This window comes from Sarcophilus harrisii, chromosome 4 (assembly GCF_902635505.1).
Source record: "Sarcophilus harrisii chromosome 4, mSarHar1.11, whole genome shotgun sequence".
Classification (NCBI taxonomy): domain Eukaryota; kingdom Metazoa; phylum Chordata; class Mammalia; order Dasyuromorphia; family Dasyuridae; genus Sarcophilus; species Sarcophilus harrisii.
Window position 1 is genome coordinate 61,354,486 of NC_045429.1, and position 13,637 is coordinate 61,368,122.

At 33.5% G+C, this 13,637-nt stretch overlaps 2 protein-coding genes across 3 annotated transcripts in view; one reads left to right on the plus strand and one right to left on the minus strand.

The window, feature by feature from the left end:
• ANKRD45 (ankyrin repeat domain 45) overlaps positions 1 to 13,637 on the minus strand; it is a 46,875-nt gene that overhangs the window by 11,427 nt on the left and 21,811 nt on the right. The window lies entirely within an intron of this gene.
• Positions 576 to 5,417, plus strand: TEX50 (testis expressed 50). Its single transcript, XM_031936917.1, has 2 exons — positions 576 to 1,094; positions 5,121 to 5,417. The coding sequence occupies exons 1-2, from the start codon at positions 792 to 794 to the stop codon at positions 5,385 to 5,387; spliced, it is 570 nt and encodes a 189-aa protein (XP_031792777.1). The 5' UTR covers positions 576 to 791; the 3' UTR covers positions 5,388 to 5,417.

The window sequence follows — 13,637 nt, forward strand, 5'->3', positions numbered from 1 at the left end:
AGAAATTGAGGCAAATAAATTTAGATTACTTGCTCACAGTCACATAGCTAGTAAGTGTCTGAGGTCAGGTCTTCCTGACTCCAAGTCTAGTACTCTACCCACTGGACCACCTGACTGCTTTTTAAAACAAAATATATCAACTTCAAAAACCATAAAAATTTATTTTCCATCCCTTTGTTCTTTCAAAAGCAGCCTCATGTGGGAGAATTAATTTTGCCCCAATTCTTCTTCCTTCTGCCTGTTTCCAATGTCTCTATATTTACTTATTATAATCTCTATACTATACTTACTACCCACCTTTATTACCTATAAGGTAAATACTTACTTATACCACCTATCTTTATTACTTAAATATTTGGCATAGATTTATAAGTTCATAAATTGTGGGAAATGTGCCCTAATTTCTTTGAATAAAAGATATAAAAATCAAAAAAATAAGATCAAATAAATACACACACACATAGTAAAAGAATCCACAGCACTGGGAAGTTATGTTACATCTTCTAGTTCTAACACTGCCAACTTCTGAAGTTCTTTATGACTTCATAGAACTATCCTTGAATCAATCCATTTGATGATGTCACACTGACCTCTAAGTTACTGCTTCCCTGGCTCAGAAAATTATAGCTCTTATCTGAAATCCTGTGGCTGAAATATCATGCTGTTTAAAATGGACCTGAACTATTTCACTATGAATTTTAAAGACTTTTTTCTGCTCAATCTTTAACATGGCTTCTGGCACAAACAAGGTCAACTCACCATAGATTTTTTTTCCCAGCTGGAAAAGAAACATGTTCATTCAAGGCCTGTCTCTGGTCATTCCTCTCTGGTCTGTCTGCTTTATCAAAGAGAGCTTCTGTATCTGTGCTAGAACTACCTGGGCAAAGGTTGGATGGGAGATTTTTCCAGGGGAAGTGGACTTGATGCAGCTTACGCCTCCACCTTCCCACTTACCCTATGGTCTGGACCAGCTGGGCTACAACTTTTGGAGTTGTACCCAGCTCTCTTATATTTTAGTGGAAACTCTCTTTGTAATCCTGACTGCTTTATCTGGACATTATCTTTGGACCCAATGGAAGAAACACACAAGGAAGGTGAAGTAGTGATGGAAATTTGTAATGAAAATATTATATAATGTATGTATACATATCCACAAACATCTCAAGTACACAAATGAATGTAGCGTGTTGTTCTAAAAATAAGTTATCCTGACTATAAGTCAACCTCATGTTGGGGAAATTCCTCAACATTATTTAGGGGAAGTAACTCTTAAGTTGATTGTTAATAATTTGTGGAGAGAGCCCCTGGACAAATCATCTGATTTTACATGTGCTATTCCAGGATTCTCTTGTAGTGTGACTGGAGATTTTTCAACAAAGGGTGACATTTTACAAACACTGACACATACACACATACATACATACACACACAGATACCTCATTAAAATGGGCAATAGAGAATTTTGTCTCTTAGGACTGTAAAACTCAGATAAAATATTTCTTGCATCTGTCAATGGATTATTTGCAAAATATTATTGTCATTCATCTACCTCAAAAGAATAATACTGATTAAGTATTCTGTGCTTTTTCAACCAAAAAAAAAGTTCACATAAGAACTACAGTACAATTTTATAACAACTCACATTGATTACATAATACTTTGTTTTTACAAACAACAACCCAATGAACTCAAAAGTAAAAATATATATTTCTGCATTATACAGAGGAGGTAGCTAAGGCTCAGAGAATTTGAATTACTGATTATAGAACAATGTAGTAAGAATTCAAGTTTCCTAACTGCCAGTCCACAGCCATTTCCACTTTAGAAATGGGTTCTGAACTTTTTTTTGTGCATCGTAGACCCCTTTTGGCAATCTGGTAAAGCCTCAGAATAAAGCTTTAAATGCATAAAATTTGAAATTAAATATTTAGGATGAATATAAAAGAAATTAAAACATAGAACTATGTTAAAATATAGTTCTAAAAATATATGTAACAAATATCACATGGATTCCATGTTAAGAACTTCTGCTCAGAGATAAGATAGAATGGCTTAATAGATAGACAAGTGGCCCAGAGCCCAGTCTCTCATACATACTGGAGTATGATCAAGATGCAAGTCACTTCATTTCACTGTCTTCTGGCAAGTCTCTAATATTGTAGATTGCAAAGTTCTTAATGATCAAGGATTGAAATCACTAGTCTTAACTTTAATCCACCAAAAAAAGATATTGAACAAGATGATAAATTGAAACTTGAATTGATTCTCACTAACTTAAAAAACTTCTTTCTCTAAGAAAATAAAAATTCAAGCTGTCACCTAATGTCAATGTTAGCATATTTAGTTTTCTTTGGGGGGGATGAACTTGTGATTTCACTGGTATAAGGCAGAAATGTCAAACAGCAGGCCTATACTCTCAAGTGCAGCCTGAGCCAGATTAAAATATAATTAGAAAACATTTTTAAATTAATAAAAATAAAATAGAACATAAATAATTGTGTTTTTCTAAATCAATATGTGGCTACAGGCAGTCTTATTTATGGTTTAGTGGACCCTTATTTCTATTTGAATTTAATATGACTAGTATAAGGAATTCCCAATGAAGAAATCCTTATCAATGTTGGTCACACTGATGGAATGCATTTTGAGGTCTTCATGAGTGTCCTGATGCACTGAGAGATCACATTGTCAGGCTTTAGGATTCTGAAGCTATTTCATATACCCTTCTAGAAGTGTATAAATATGCCTAAAATATAAAATACTTAATTTATAAATTATCTAAATTAATGTGGCTGGCAGGAATAATGCCAATTTTTTTTTTAGCCAGAATACACACACACACATATACACACAGCCAAAGGTTCTTATTTTGCAAAACCTATTAACTCAAAAAATTGATTCTTCCTTTTCTTCCACCTTCATTCAATGACTTTTTCCTCCTAACTTACCCTCTCTCCCTCTATACTATCTCACCAACCTCATTATTCCAGCTCTCTGAGCCTTGGGGAGACACCAAACTTGAAAATGGAATGACAGAAGTACATGGAAAGGAATTCAAAAAATTTTACCACTGCATTAGGACATGCTTATCTTGTCTAAACTTCTCATTTTACTTTGAGGAAACTAAGACAATGATGAATTCTCTAAAGTCACATAGATGATATATGCTATATCCAGGTCCAAAAGCACTAGGGATAGAAAAAGTGGTTGACTTACAACACCTAGGGCTTGTAATTGCAGTGGAAGGATCGCCTTTTGAACATTACTTTGTTAAATGTACATGATTTTAATGCCAAAAATTCCACTGAAAATATTTACTTTTGAATAAGTCAAGTTCAATGGATTGCAGTAAAGTCTCAAAAACTGCAGTAAACATTATGGCAACAGAATTTTTAAACACAGTGGCAGGGAAGACTCAGTTTCCAAACTTTGTCTTCCAAATGTCTCATCCATTTCCTTATGTCCAATGCCCTTTCCTTTCCATTATACCATGTTGTGTGTCTATATTTTTTTAAATGCAGAATGTCTCAATCTTTCACCAAATTGTGGATTATTTCAATAATCCAAAAAGGGTCTGAAGGGTGGAGGAAAATTTCTCATCTACTTATATCCAGATTCTTCCCTTGCTAGATTAGTCCTCCTTCACTTTCATTTCTTCAAATTCTGTAGGTTTTTTCAGGCTAATCTGGCCAACATGCTTCAAGGCTCTATGCCTTAATAAACTCTGTTTGTTGATCTTTGTCATTTTCTCTGCTTCAATTCTGAGTTATAATGAGGGAAATTATTTCCCCACTGTGGGTGGGAGAACATGTTTGCTAACACAATGCAATTCTTTAATTCTGTGATTGGCAGCAACTGGAACTTTGATACTGGAAGCAGAAATTTAGATGGCACTGAGAATATGTATCTTCCTCTTCATCTTTCCTTCTCCCTAGGTGATACTAGGCAAGACTTGACTTAAGGAAAAACCTGGGGTCAGATCCCACATCTGGCACTATTTCCATGGCTACCTGCTAATAACCTCAGTTTCATTTAGGAAAAAAATGAAGTTAAACTATGAAATCCCCTTACAGCTCTATATCCTATAATCATAGACAAGCACCACTAATTATTTCACTAGTATAATAGCAGTCATAATAGCTAACATATATGGTACTTTAAGGTTTGCAAAGTTCTTGACAAATATCTCATTTTATTCTCACAATAACCCTGGGAGGTAAGTGTTTTTATTGACAGATAAAGAAACTGGAACAGATACAGGTAAGGTGACTCATTTCTCAACTCACTGTTTCCTGATTTCAGGCCTAGCGCACTACTCAGTTCCTGTTTAAGTTCTCATTGATTTTTCCAATTTATTAGGCACTTACTACATTCAACATATTGTACTGTGTACATAATTAACACATGGTCTTTTGATTTTATCAATTTTTAGTCTTTCAAGAAGTCACAGATACATAAATATTAAATACTTGTAAAAGTCATAATATAGACTATGATATAAAATAATAAGTGCAATACAAGGATAGAAAGATTATTTCTGACTGGTACAATCAACAAAGGCTTCAAGAGGTTGAATTTAAACTGAGCCTTAAAAAATAGATACCATTTCATAGCATAGAGATAGAGACTAAATTATAATCATGAGCCAAGGCATGGACATAGAAAAACTTTGGATGCTTATAAGAGATAGCAAGTTATCCAGTTTACAGGGTTTCAGTACCTGTGAAGTCAGTTGAGCTCTAGAATAATAGCCTTCAAGAGATGACCATAAGAGTGGCCAAGCTCAGAAGAAGGAATTGAATGAGTAATCCTGGTTAATGAGTTGAATGAGCAATTTCCTGGTAAGTTGAAGTAGTTGGGAGCATAGCTCCCTACTACTGATTAGGAAATTGATAATTATCTTTTGAAGATGGCAATCAAGTTGATCTCCTTTGGGATAAAAGGGGACTGGAGAATACAAATAGAAACATGCTTTCACTTCTATATCTCCTTCTGAATGAAATTGGCTAGAAAACTGAAAATCATGAGGGAAGATATTAAGTTTGAGTTTATATATTCACAAACAGGTTAGTGTTCAGAAAGAAAAATGTTTTATGCTATTGGTTGTTTCTTCCTTTTAGCCAGAAGATAATTTTTCCATAAATGGTGATCAACAAAATCAGTCCATTTATGACATTGACCAAATCATCTGCAGGCTGATGTCAACCACATCAATGCTAACAAGATATGTAAAGCAAGTATCCCACCATTCCCCCAAAAAATTGAAACACAGGAGAAAATTAAGGAAAAAAATTAAGGATGGAGACACACTCGACTGGAACTTCCAAATGTGTTCACACATTAATTCAAATTTCTCTGGTATAGACCTTTTAGAAGATAACTATTGAAAGAGAAGACTCTTTTTTTGGATGAAAATTTTTGTGGCCTTTGTCATTTTCTTGCCACATTTGTGAGATCTACATTCATGAACTCTGCATAGAGAAGTCATTTCTACTCAGCCAAAAATAAGTGTTATATGAAGTATTTTACTAACATGGACAAAAAAAAATCTAATACTATCATTGCTATGAATTTCTGCTCTTCTTTAAATGATGAATTATTAGGAATTAAATAAATAATTTCTATAGAACAGCATCTTAGCTTGGTGTTCTAGTAAAGCTCTAAATTATTAATTGCGGACTTTTTTTTAAGCTTTCCTAAGCAAGTTTCATGACCAAGTGTTGTCACAGGAAAAGCACTGGCGCATAAAGCGAATTGCAAACCCCCTACACTGGCTTCTCTACCTGCCAGCTCCACAGCAGTTCATATTATTCACTCAAACACAGCCAGGTTAAAAAAAACAGATCGATTTGCTAATTGGTATATCTTGTACATACACCCAGATCCAGCTCAACAATCAGTTAAAAGGACCATATAGTAAGAAAACGGGAAACAGTCCCTGAATACTTCCATATGCTCCGAAGTTGGTAGGTTGGGGGCAGCAGGGAGGGAGGGGGGAATGAGTAGGTAAAGCATGCTGTACATACTCCTATGTTCTAGGGTCTTACTGGTCTGTTCCCTATTACACTTAAAAGGACATTGCCCTTGTTGCTGGGTGTTATGCTCTGGTCCTGTGGATATGATCATGTGTGCTAGCTCAAAGTTTTAAAAAATGGGAGACTGTCAAATATGACTTAACTGATTCAGGGAGAGTCAGTAACTCAATAAGTTGCAAAAGGGGAGAACAAAAGCCCCTCTTCTCCCAACTTCCTTCCCATTCTCTTTTATCAAAGTATCTCTTCTCTTTTCTCTTCTCCCTCCCTCTTTTCTCTCCTTTTCTGTATCTCTCTCTCTCTCTCTCTCTCTCTCTCTCTCTCTCTCTCTCTCTCTCTCTCTCTCTCTCTCTCCTATGCCAGTTCTCTCCCTTGTACTTCAGTAAGAGGAGGAAGAAATAGCCAGTGCTATTTTTCTGATGCTGTCATGAGAATTAATATACAAGATATATTAATATCCCATTATAATAGGATACATGTAGTATTGATCAACTCAAAATTTTCAGGAGGCTCTTATGAGTGAAAAGAAAATAATTTGCCATTATCACTCATAAAGATTTTATTCACAAAAGGAAATAAAGTGGATTTGATAGTCAAATTGAAATTCTAATCATAAATAAGTTATATTAAATTTTTTTTAAACTTGCATCTCTTTACTGTTTCTATTCTACCACCAAGATCTGTCATAAGGAGCAAATGAAATCATATACATAAAGCACTTAGTACAATGCCTGGCACATGGTAGGCCTTTGATAAATGCTTTTTCCTCTAAATTCCCCCTTCCTTTCTAGTCAAATTATATATAGGTTGTTATTCAGTCACATCCAAGCCACGCTTGATCCTTTTATCCTCCACTAATCTCCTAAAGTCTGTCCAAGCTCATGTTTGTTGTTTCCATGACATACCTATCTTTTTCATCCTCTGCCATGCCCTTTGCCTTTTGCCTTCAATATTTCCTTATATCAGGATGTACTCATTATGTGGCCAAAGTATTTAAACTTCAACTTCAGTATTTGTCCTTCCAATGAATAATATGAATTAATTTTTCATTGGTTTGATCTCCTTACTGTCCAAGAGATTTTCAAAAATCTTGTCCAGCACAATTCAAAAGCTTTAATTCTGCTGTACCAGGTTTTTCTCAAAGTCCAAACTATAACTTCTGACTATCTAGATCTTAGTCAGCAAGGTGATGGCTCTATTTAATATTTTTCTTCCAAGGAGCAAGTATCTTTTAATTTCATCATTTTCTGCAGTGATGTTTGAGCCCAAGAATATAAAATCTAATTATGGTTCTATTTCTTCTTCCTCTAATTGCCACGAAGTGATGGAACCAGTTGTCAGGATCTTGAGTTTTTTGTTGTTAAAGATTTTGTTAATCTTCAAGCCAGCTGTCATACTCTTCTCCTTCACTCATCAAGAAGCTTCTCAATTCTTTATTTTCTACCTTCAGAATGGTATCATCTCCATATCTGAGATTGTTGATATTTCACCCAGAAGCCTTCATTTTGGCTTTTGATTCATCCATCCTGGCATATCACATTATGTACTTTACATATAAGTTAAATATGGTGGCAATATGCAGTATTATCATACTTTTTTCCCAATCTTAAACCAGTTATTCCATGTTCAGTTCTGTTGCTTCTTGGTCCATATACAAGTTCCTCAGGAGACTAGATTATGTGGTATTCCCATATCTTTGTTTGCCATATTGTGTTGCAATCCACACAAAGACTTTTTTGTAGTCAGTGAAGAAGTAGATGTTTTTCTGGAACTCCCTTTGCTTTCTCCATAATTCAGTAATTGCTAGCCATTTGGTCTCTAAATATTCCATCTCTTTGAAAACCAGCCCGTTTTTTGTGTTAATTTTCAGTTCACATATTGCTGAAGCCTAGCTTCCAGCAGAAAAACAAAATCTTGGTGTGTAAAATGAATGTAATTTTTGGTAATTTGAACATTCTTTGGCATTTCCTTTCTTTAGAACTGAAATATAAAAAGAAATTTAGCCATCATGCACAGATTTTCTTTTCCTTTTTCCTATCATTTACAAAGGAAGTTTAATAAAAGTAAGTCAGTTGCTAGAGCAAGGAGATCAAGAGTTAAGAAACTAAATCAGCAAATATACCAACTATTTACAAACTATAGTTTGTTATAATAGTATTTATAGATCTTTTGATTATACTCTCATTTAAATTCTGTTTTCCTTCTTCTCTTTGTATTATGGGACAATACTAGTTTATCTTCTCTACAATATTTCACAAACAAGTTTATTTTCTAAACAAATATTTCTTTTGATATTCATAGATCTCTAGCTGGCAAGCAATAAAATATTTATTGAATGAAGTTATTTGGGAGCTTTTTAGATCTCCTTGTTATGAAAATTGACTTATATAAATGAAGTTTCCAAATAAAGTTGTCATAATTAGTTTTGGCATTTTTCCTCCATTTCCCAATTTAGATTGTCAATAATTTCTTTTAAAATGTCAGATGCAGTTGTTTTAACTGCATGCTACATCTTTTTCTCAGTTTTACTGTTATTATGATTTAGCTACATATAGATACCTAATTCAAGAATGACTAACACATAAATTTCAAACAGTTTTCTATCTGCTAAAATGGAAGGAAATATACATTTAATGATCATAACTGTGACTGGAAACAGGATGACTTCACCCACCAAATGAAAGACAATAGTGGAAAAAATAAGAAAGAAGAATTCAACAACAGGTTTTTTATTAACAACATTTTAGAAACAAAGTTCACTTCAGCAAAACTAAAGAAAAAAAAAAGCAAGAGTAGTCATGATGATCAGAAAAAAGGCAACAGCAAAAAATTGGCTTAATTAAAATATAAATGGGGAAATTTTGTTACTTTTAAAGGCACTGTTGTGCTGGTTTCCTTTTATTGTTCTGTCTCAATTTCCCTAAATTATCCTGCTTCAGTTTCCCTAAATTGTCTTGCCTCAGTTTCTCCAAATTGTTCTGCCTCAATCTCCCTGGTTGCAACCCCCTTCCTGATCACTAGGACTGTGATAATTAGGGCTGGGAGTCCTGACCATTAGCATTCCATAAGAGCCATAAAAATACAGCTGGATCATTTCAGATCTGGGAAATATCTTCCTGTCTCTAATTTGACTACCCCCTTCACTCCCAATGTATCAGAATCATGATCCTCACCCCCCAAACCTGTCAGAATCAGATTTATGGTCCATTCCTGGAAATTCCCACTCACCAGTGCTCACTGTCCCCTCTCCCTTCTACCTTTGTGTCCCCTGATCACTAGAGCCCTATAAAAATCCTTGGAATCTCACATTCAATGCTGAATGCTTTAAGACTTCAGCCCCAGACAATCTCTCACTCTCAGAAATTCAAATAAAATATTAAAAACTCTCTAATCTTTATCTTACTTCAGTTTCTCTGACATTACATTTCTATAGAAAATTAATATAAAAACATAATATGTAACTAATGGCATAGCATCTACATATTGAAAGAAATAGAAAATAAATCTAAAATTGCTAAGGATCCCAACTATCCTTCACAGACCAACATTAAAAAAAAAAAACACATAAGCAGCTAAGAACCTGAAAAGAATTTTAGAAAAATTAGTTGTATGAAATGTCCAATGATTATTGAATATAAAATAGAAAAATAGAAAGGCATATATATATATATATATATATATATATATATATATATATATGTTTCTCAGTATTGTATGGCACTTCTACAAAAAAAAAAAAGACAGAAAAGCAGAAGTATTAAGCTAATCCTTAACTGGTCAGAATGCAGTGAATATTCAATAAAGAGTTTTGGAGTCTGAGGTAAGAATTAAACATTAACTGGAGGCTAAAAACTTAGTCCTTAAGAATTAGTGGGTTAAAAAAATAAATTATGGAAACAAAAGATAATTTTACCAAAAAAAAATGATAATGAGACAATAACCTTAGGTGAAATTCTCTAAAACAGGCATTCTTAGCCTGGAGTCTGAAGAACCTTTTAAAATATTTTTTATAAGTATTTCAAAATAATTGACTTCTTTTGCAATTGTATGTATTTTATAATATGCATTTTAAAATATTATTCCTAGAAGAGTTACATAGATTTCACCAAACTTACAAAGGGATAATAATACATAAAATGATTAAGAAGCTTTGCGTTCCTTAACAGCAAAAATAATGAAAGAAAACAGATAAGAATAAATTATAAATAAGAATGTGAATTTAAAAAAATAGAAAACTAATAAACTTTAAAACCCCTAATAAACATCAAAATAGAAACTCTAAAAAAACAAAGGACAGATTAACAAAATAAAATAGAAGCCTTTAGATTAAAAATAATAAAATAAACATTAGCTAATTTAATTTTAAAATCAAGACAAAAACATAATTACCAATATCAAAAATGATAAAGAATTCACACAAGTGAAGTAGAAATAAATTATCCAAAACTATTTTGACCAACTACATATCAATATAGCCAATAACTTAAATTATTGACATTTATTCAATTTTAAGATTAGCATAACAAACAGTAAGGTATAAATAGCTTAATTCCAGAAAAAAAGAAACTATAAATGAACCCTAAAAGAGAAAACCCAAACAAACCTGGAAGCAGATAGATTTACAAGTGAATTCTATAAAACATTTAATGAAAACATAATATATAACATGTTTGTGAAAATAGCAAAAAGAAGAATCCTGCTATATCTTTTTATGATATAAATATGGTCTTAATACTTCAACTAAGGAAACAAAATAGAAAAAGAAAACTATACACTAGTATCCCTAGAGAATATCATACCAATAGTTGACTGACTCAGTTTTGCAGTAGTTATTACTGGTTGTTAAGGCTTTCTCTTTTGTCTTTTAAAATCCTGAATTCTAACATCTCTTAATTTTTAGCAGTAGCTGTCAGGTCTTATATGGTCCTGGCTACTGCATTTTCTTACTTGAACTACTTCTTTCAGAATGTCTATAGCATTTTTTCTTTTGACATGGGAGCACTGGAGTATGCCTATTGCATTCCTGGAATTCTGCTTTTTTGGAAAATTTTTTAGAATGTGATCAATTCTTTTTCTTTTTAATTTGTATTCTGTTTCAACATATCTGTCCAGTTTTCTCAATTATTTCTTAAATGTAATTTCAAAGGTTTTCTTTATCATGGTTTCCAGAGAATCAAATGATTTTTAAATGATGTCTCCTTGACCATTTTTTCCCAAGTCAGTTTATTTGGTATCAGCTATCTTCTATTTTCTTCTATTTTTTCTAATCTTTTCATTTTTTTATAAGATGCATTGTTGTGTCATAGGTTTCTTGATGTTTGGTCTATTCTAATTTTTAAGGATTCCATTTCTTGGGTAAGGTTCACTTTCTCTTCTAAGATATGTAAACTTCTGATTTTTTTTCCTCGAGTTTTTGTTTTACTTTCTGATTCTTGTTTCATTTCTTCTTGATATTCTCTGTTATCCTTGTGAAAAATCCATCTATTTCTTCAAATCACTGCTTGAAGTTGTTACAGAGTTACTCATTCCTTTTTTTAAAATATATTTTTTATTTATTATTTCCCAGTTGTATGTAAAAAATTTTTTTTTCAATTTTGAGTTTCAAGTTCTCTTCCCTCCTCATGCCTCTCTTCCCACCACTTGAGAAAGCAAGCAATATATCTATTATACATACGTATTCCTTCTTTGGATCATTAGATCTATAATAATTTTTATGTTTATTCTCTTTGATTTAATCATTTCTCCAGCTTTAGTTTTTGAATAAGGCTTTATGCCAGGGATCAACTTCCATCTTTTATACAACCTAATTTCCCCTGGATCTTTAAGGTTCAAAGTGTTGGATTTTTAGAGGTATCTCAGGACTTAAGTGTTAGGAATTTCAGAGCACTGAGGTGAGTGTGGAGGTGGGGGTGGGGAAGTAGTCCTGAACTAATCGGTAACATGATGGTCACAGACACTGCTCTCCAGCATTTCCAAGGTCCCACATTAAGACCTATTTTGATATAGGTGCAATTCTTCTAAACATATTTTCATTTGCTTCATGCTATGCAAGAAAAATGAGATCAAAAGGGGAAAAAACTAAGTAAACAACAGAAAAAAGGTGAAAATACTATGCTTTGATCTACATTTAGTCTCCATAGTTCTCTCTCTAGATGCAGATGGTTCTTTCCATCACAAGTGTATTGGAATTGCCTTGAATCATCTCATTGTTGAAAAAAGCCACGTCCATCACAGTTGATAATCATATAATCTTGTTACTATTTATAGCATTCCCTTGGTTCTGCTCACTTCACTCAGCATCCGGTCATATAAATCTTCCAAGGCTTTTCTGAAATCAACTTGCTCACCATTTCTTACAGAATAATAATATTCCACTATATTCATATATCATAACTTATTCAGCCATTCTAACTGGACATCCTCTCAATTTCCAGATGAACTCAATGTTCTCACCAGATTAGAAAAACTCTTGTTTCCTGAATGTGCATGGACGTTCTTGTCTTAGAAACTCGCTCATGCTGCTCTCTCTATCCACATGACCTTTCTGACCATTCCTATCTGTCAAGGGCCAGTTCAACTACTTACCCTACCCTGTGATGACCACACTAACACCTAGGATACCTTAAAATCAGCCAGAGTCAGGATAAGCAAAAGTCCTTATTCTTTATTCTTGGTCTTTAGGGGTAGAAGTGAAAGGGATGGAAGTAGGATCTCTGTAACCACCTTCTTCCTCGTCCACTGCAAAAAGTGACTCTGGCTAGTCTTACTCCACCCCCTAGTCCCTCCTACAATCAATGAGCCAGCACGGGATAGTGGGAAGGGCCATTTTCCAAGCATGTGCCTATAGAGTATTGTCCAATTGGTAGTTAGCCTCAAGTGCTCAGCTGTCCTAATCTCAGTGCATCGAGTCAAGAGTTTCAGCCCTCTACACTACCCCATGATGATTTCCATGATCTCCCCAACTAGCACTAACTTCTCCCTCCTCTATGCTTTCAATATTTTGTATTGCACTACAATTATCCAAGTACATATCTTACTTAACTCGTAAAATATACTGTTAGTTCCTGAAGGTAAAGATCAGGTTCTTCTTAGCAAAGATCTTTAAAAAAATATATATCCTCCATAATATGGTTTTTATATACATAGTGGGTAAAAAGTGAATGTCCACGAAGGGGAATTAGATAAATAACTCTCAAATAATTGACTCTACAGAAAATTGGAAAGAATACCAAACTAGCACCATGAATTTTTTTAAGCCTATATTTAGCTTGGTACTTGGCCATAATTCACATGCAAATAACAGAGGCATATTTTTTCCTGAATCCCTTTAGCTCTTACTTTGTAAAGCTTTTTGAGATGATGAAAGCAAGGTATGAGTTTTCAAAAATACTTTAACAAAAGTAATTGAAAATTTAAAATTATTCCTGTAGTATTCCTTCAGGGAGCCTACCTTCTCTGATGCTACTCCCCACTTATACTAGAAGGTTGGGTTTTTTGAGGGATGATTACTCCAAATTCAAGGTACTTTGTGAATCTATCTTCCTAAAACAACAGCTCATGGGGTCCCCACTAGTGCATTTACCTTTTTAAAATAATGATAAATTT

Coding starts and splice junctions, on each gene's coding strand:
- TEX50 (XM_031936917.1), top strand. CDS start 792: ATGTTCATTCAAGGCCTGTCTCTGGTCATTCCTCTCTGGTCTGTCTGC. Junction 1,095..5,120: donor GGAAGAAACACACAAGGAAG/GTGAAGTAGTGA, acceptor TCTTCCTTTTAG/CCAGAAGATAATTTTTCCAT.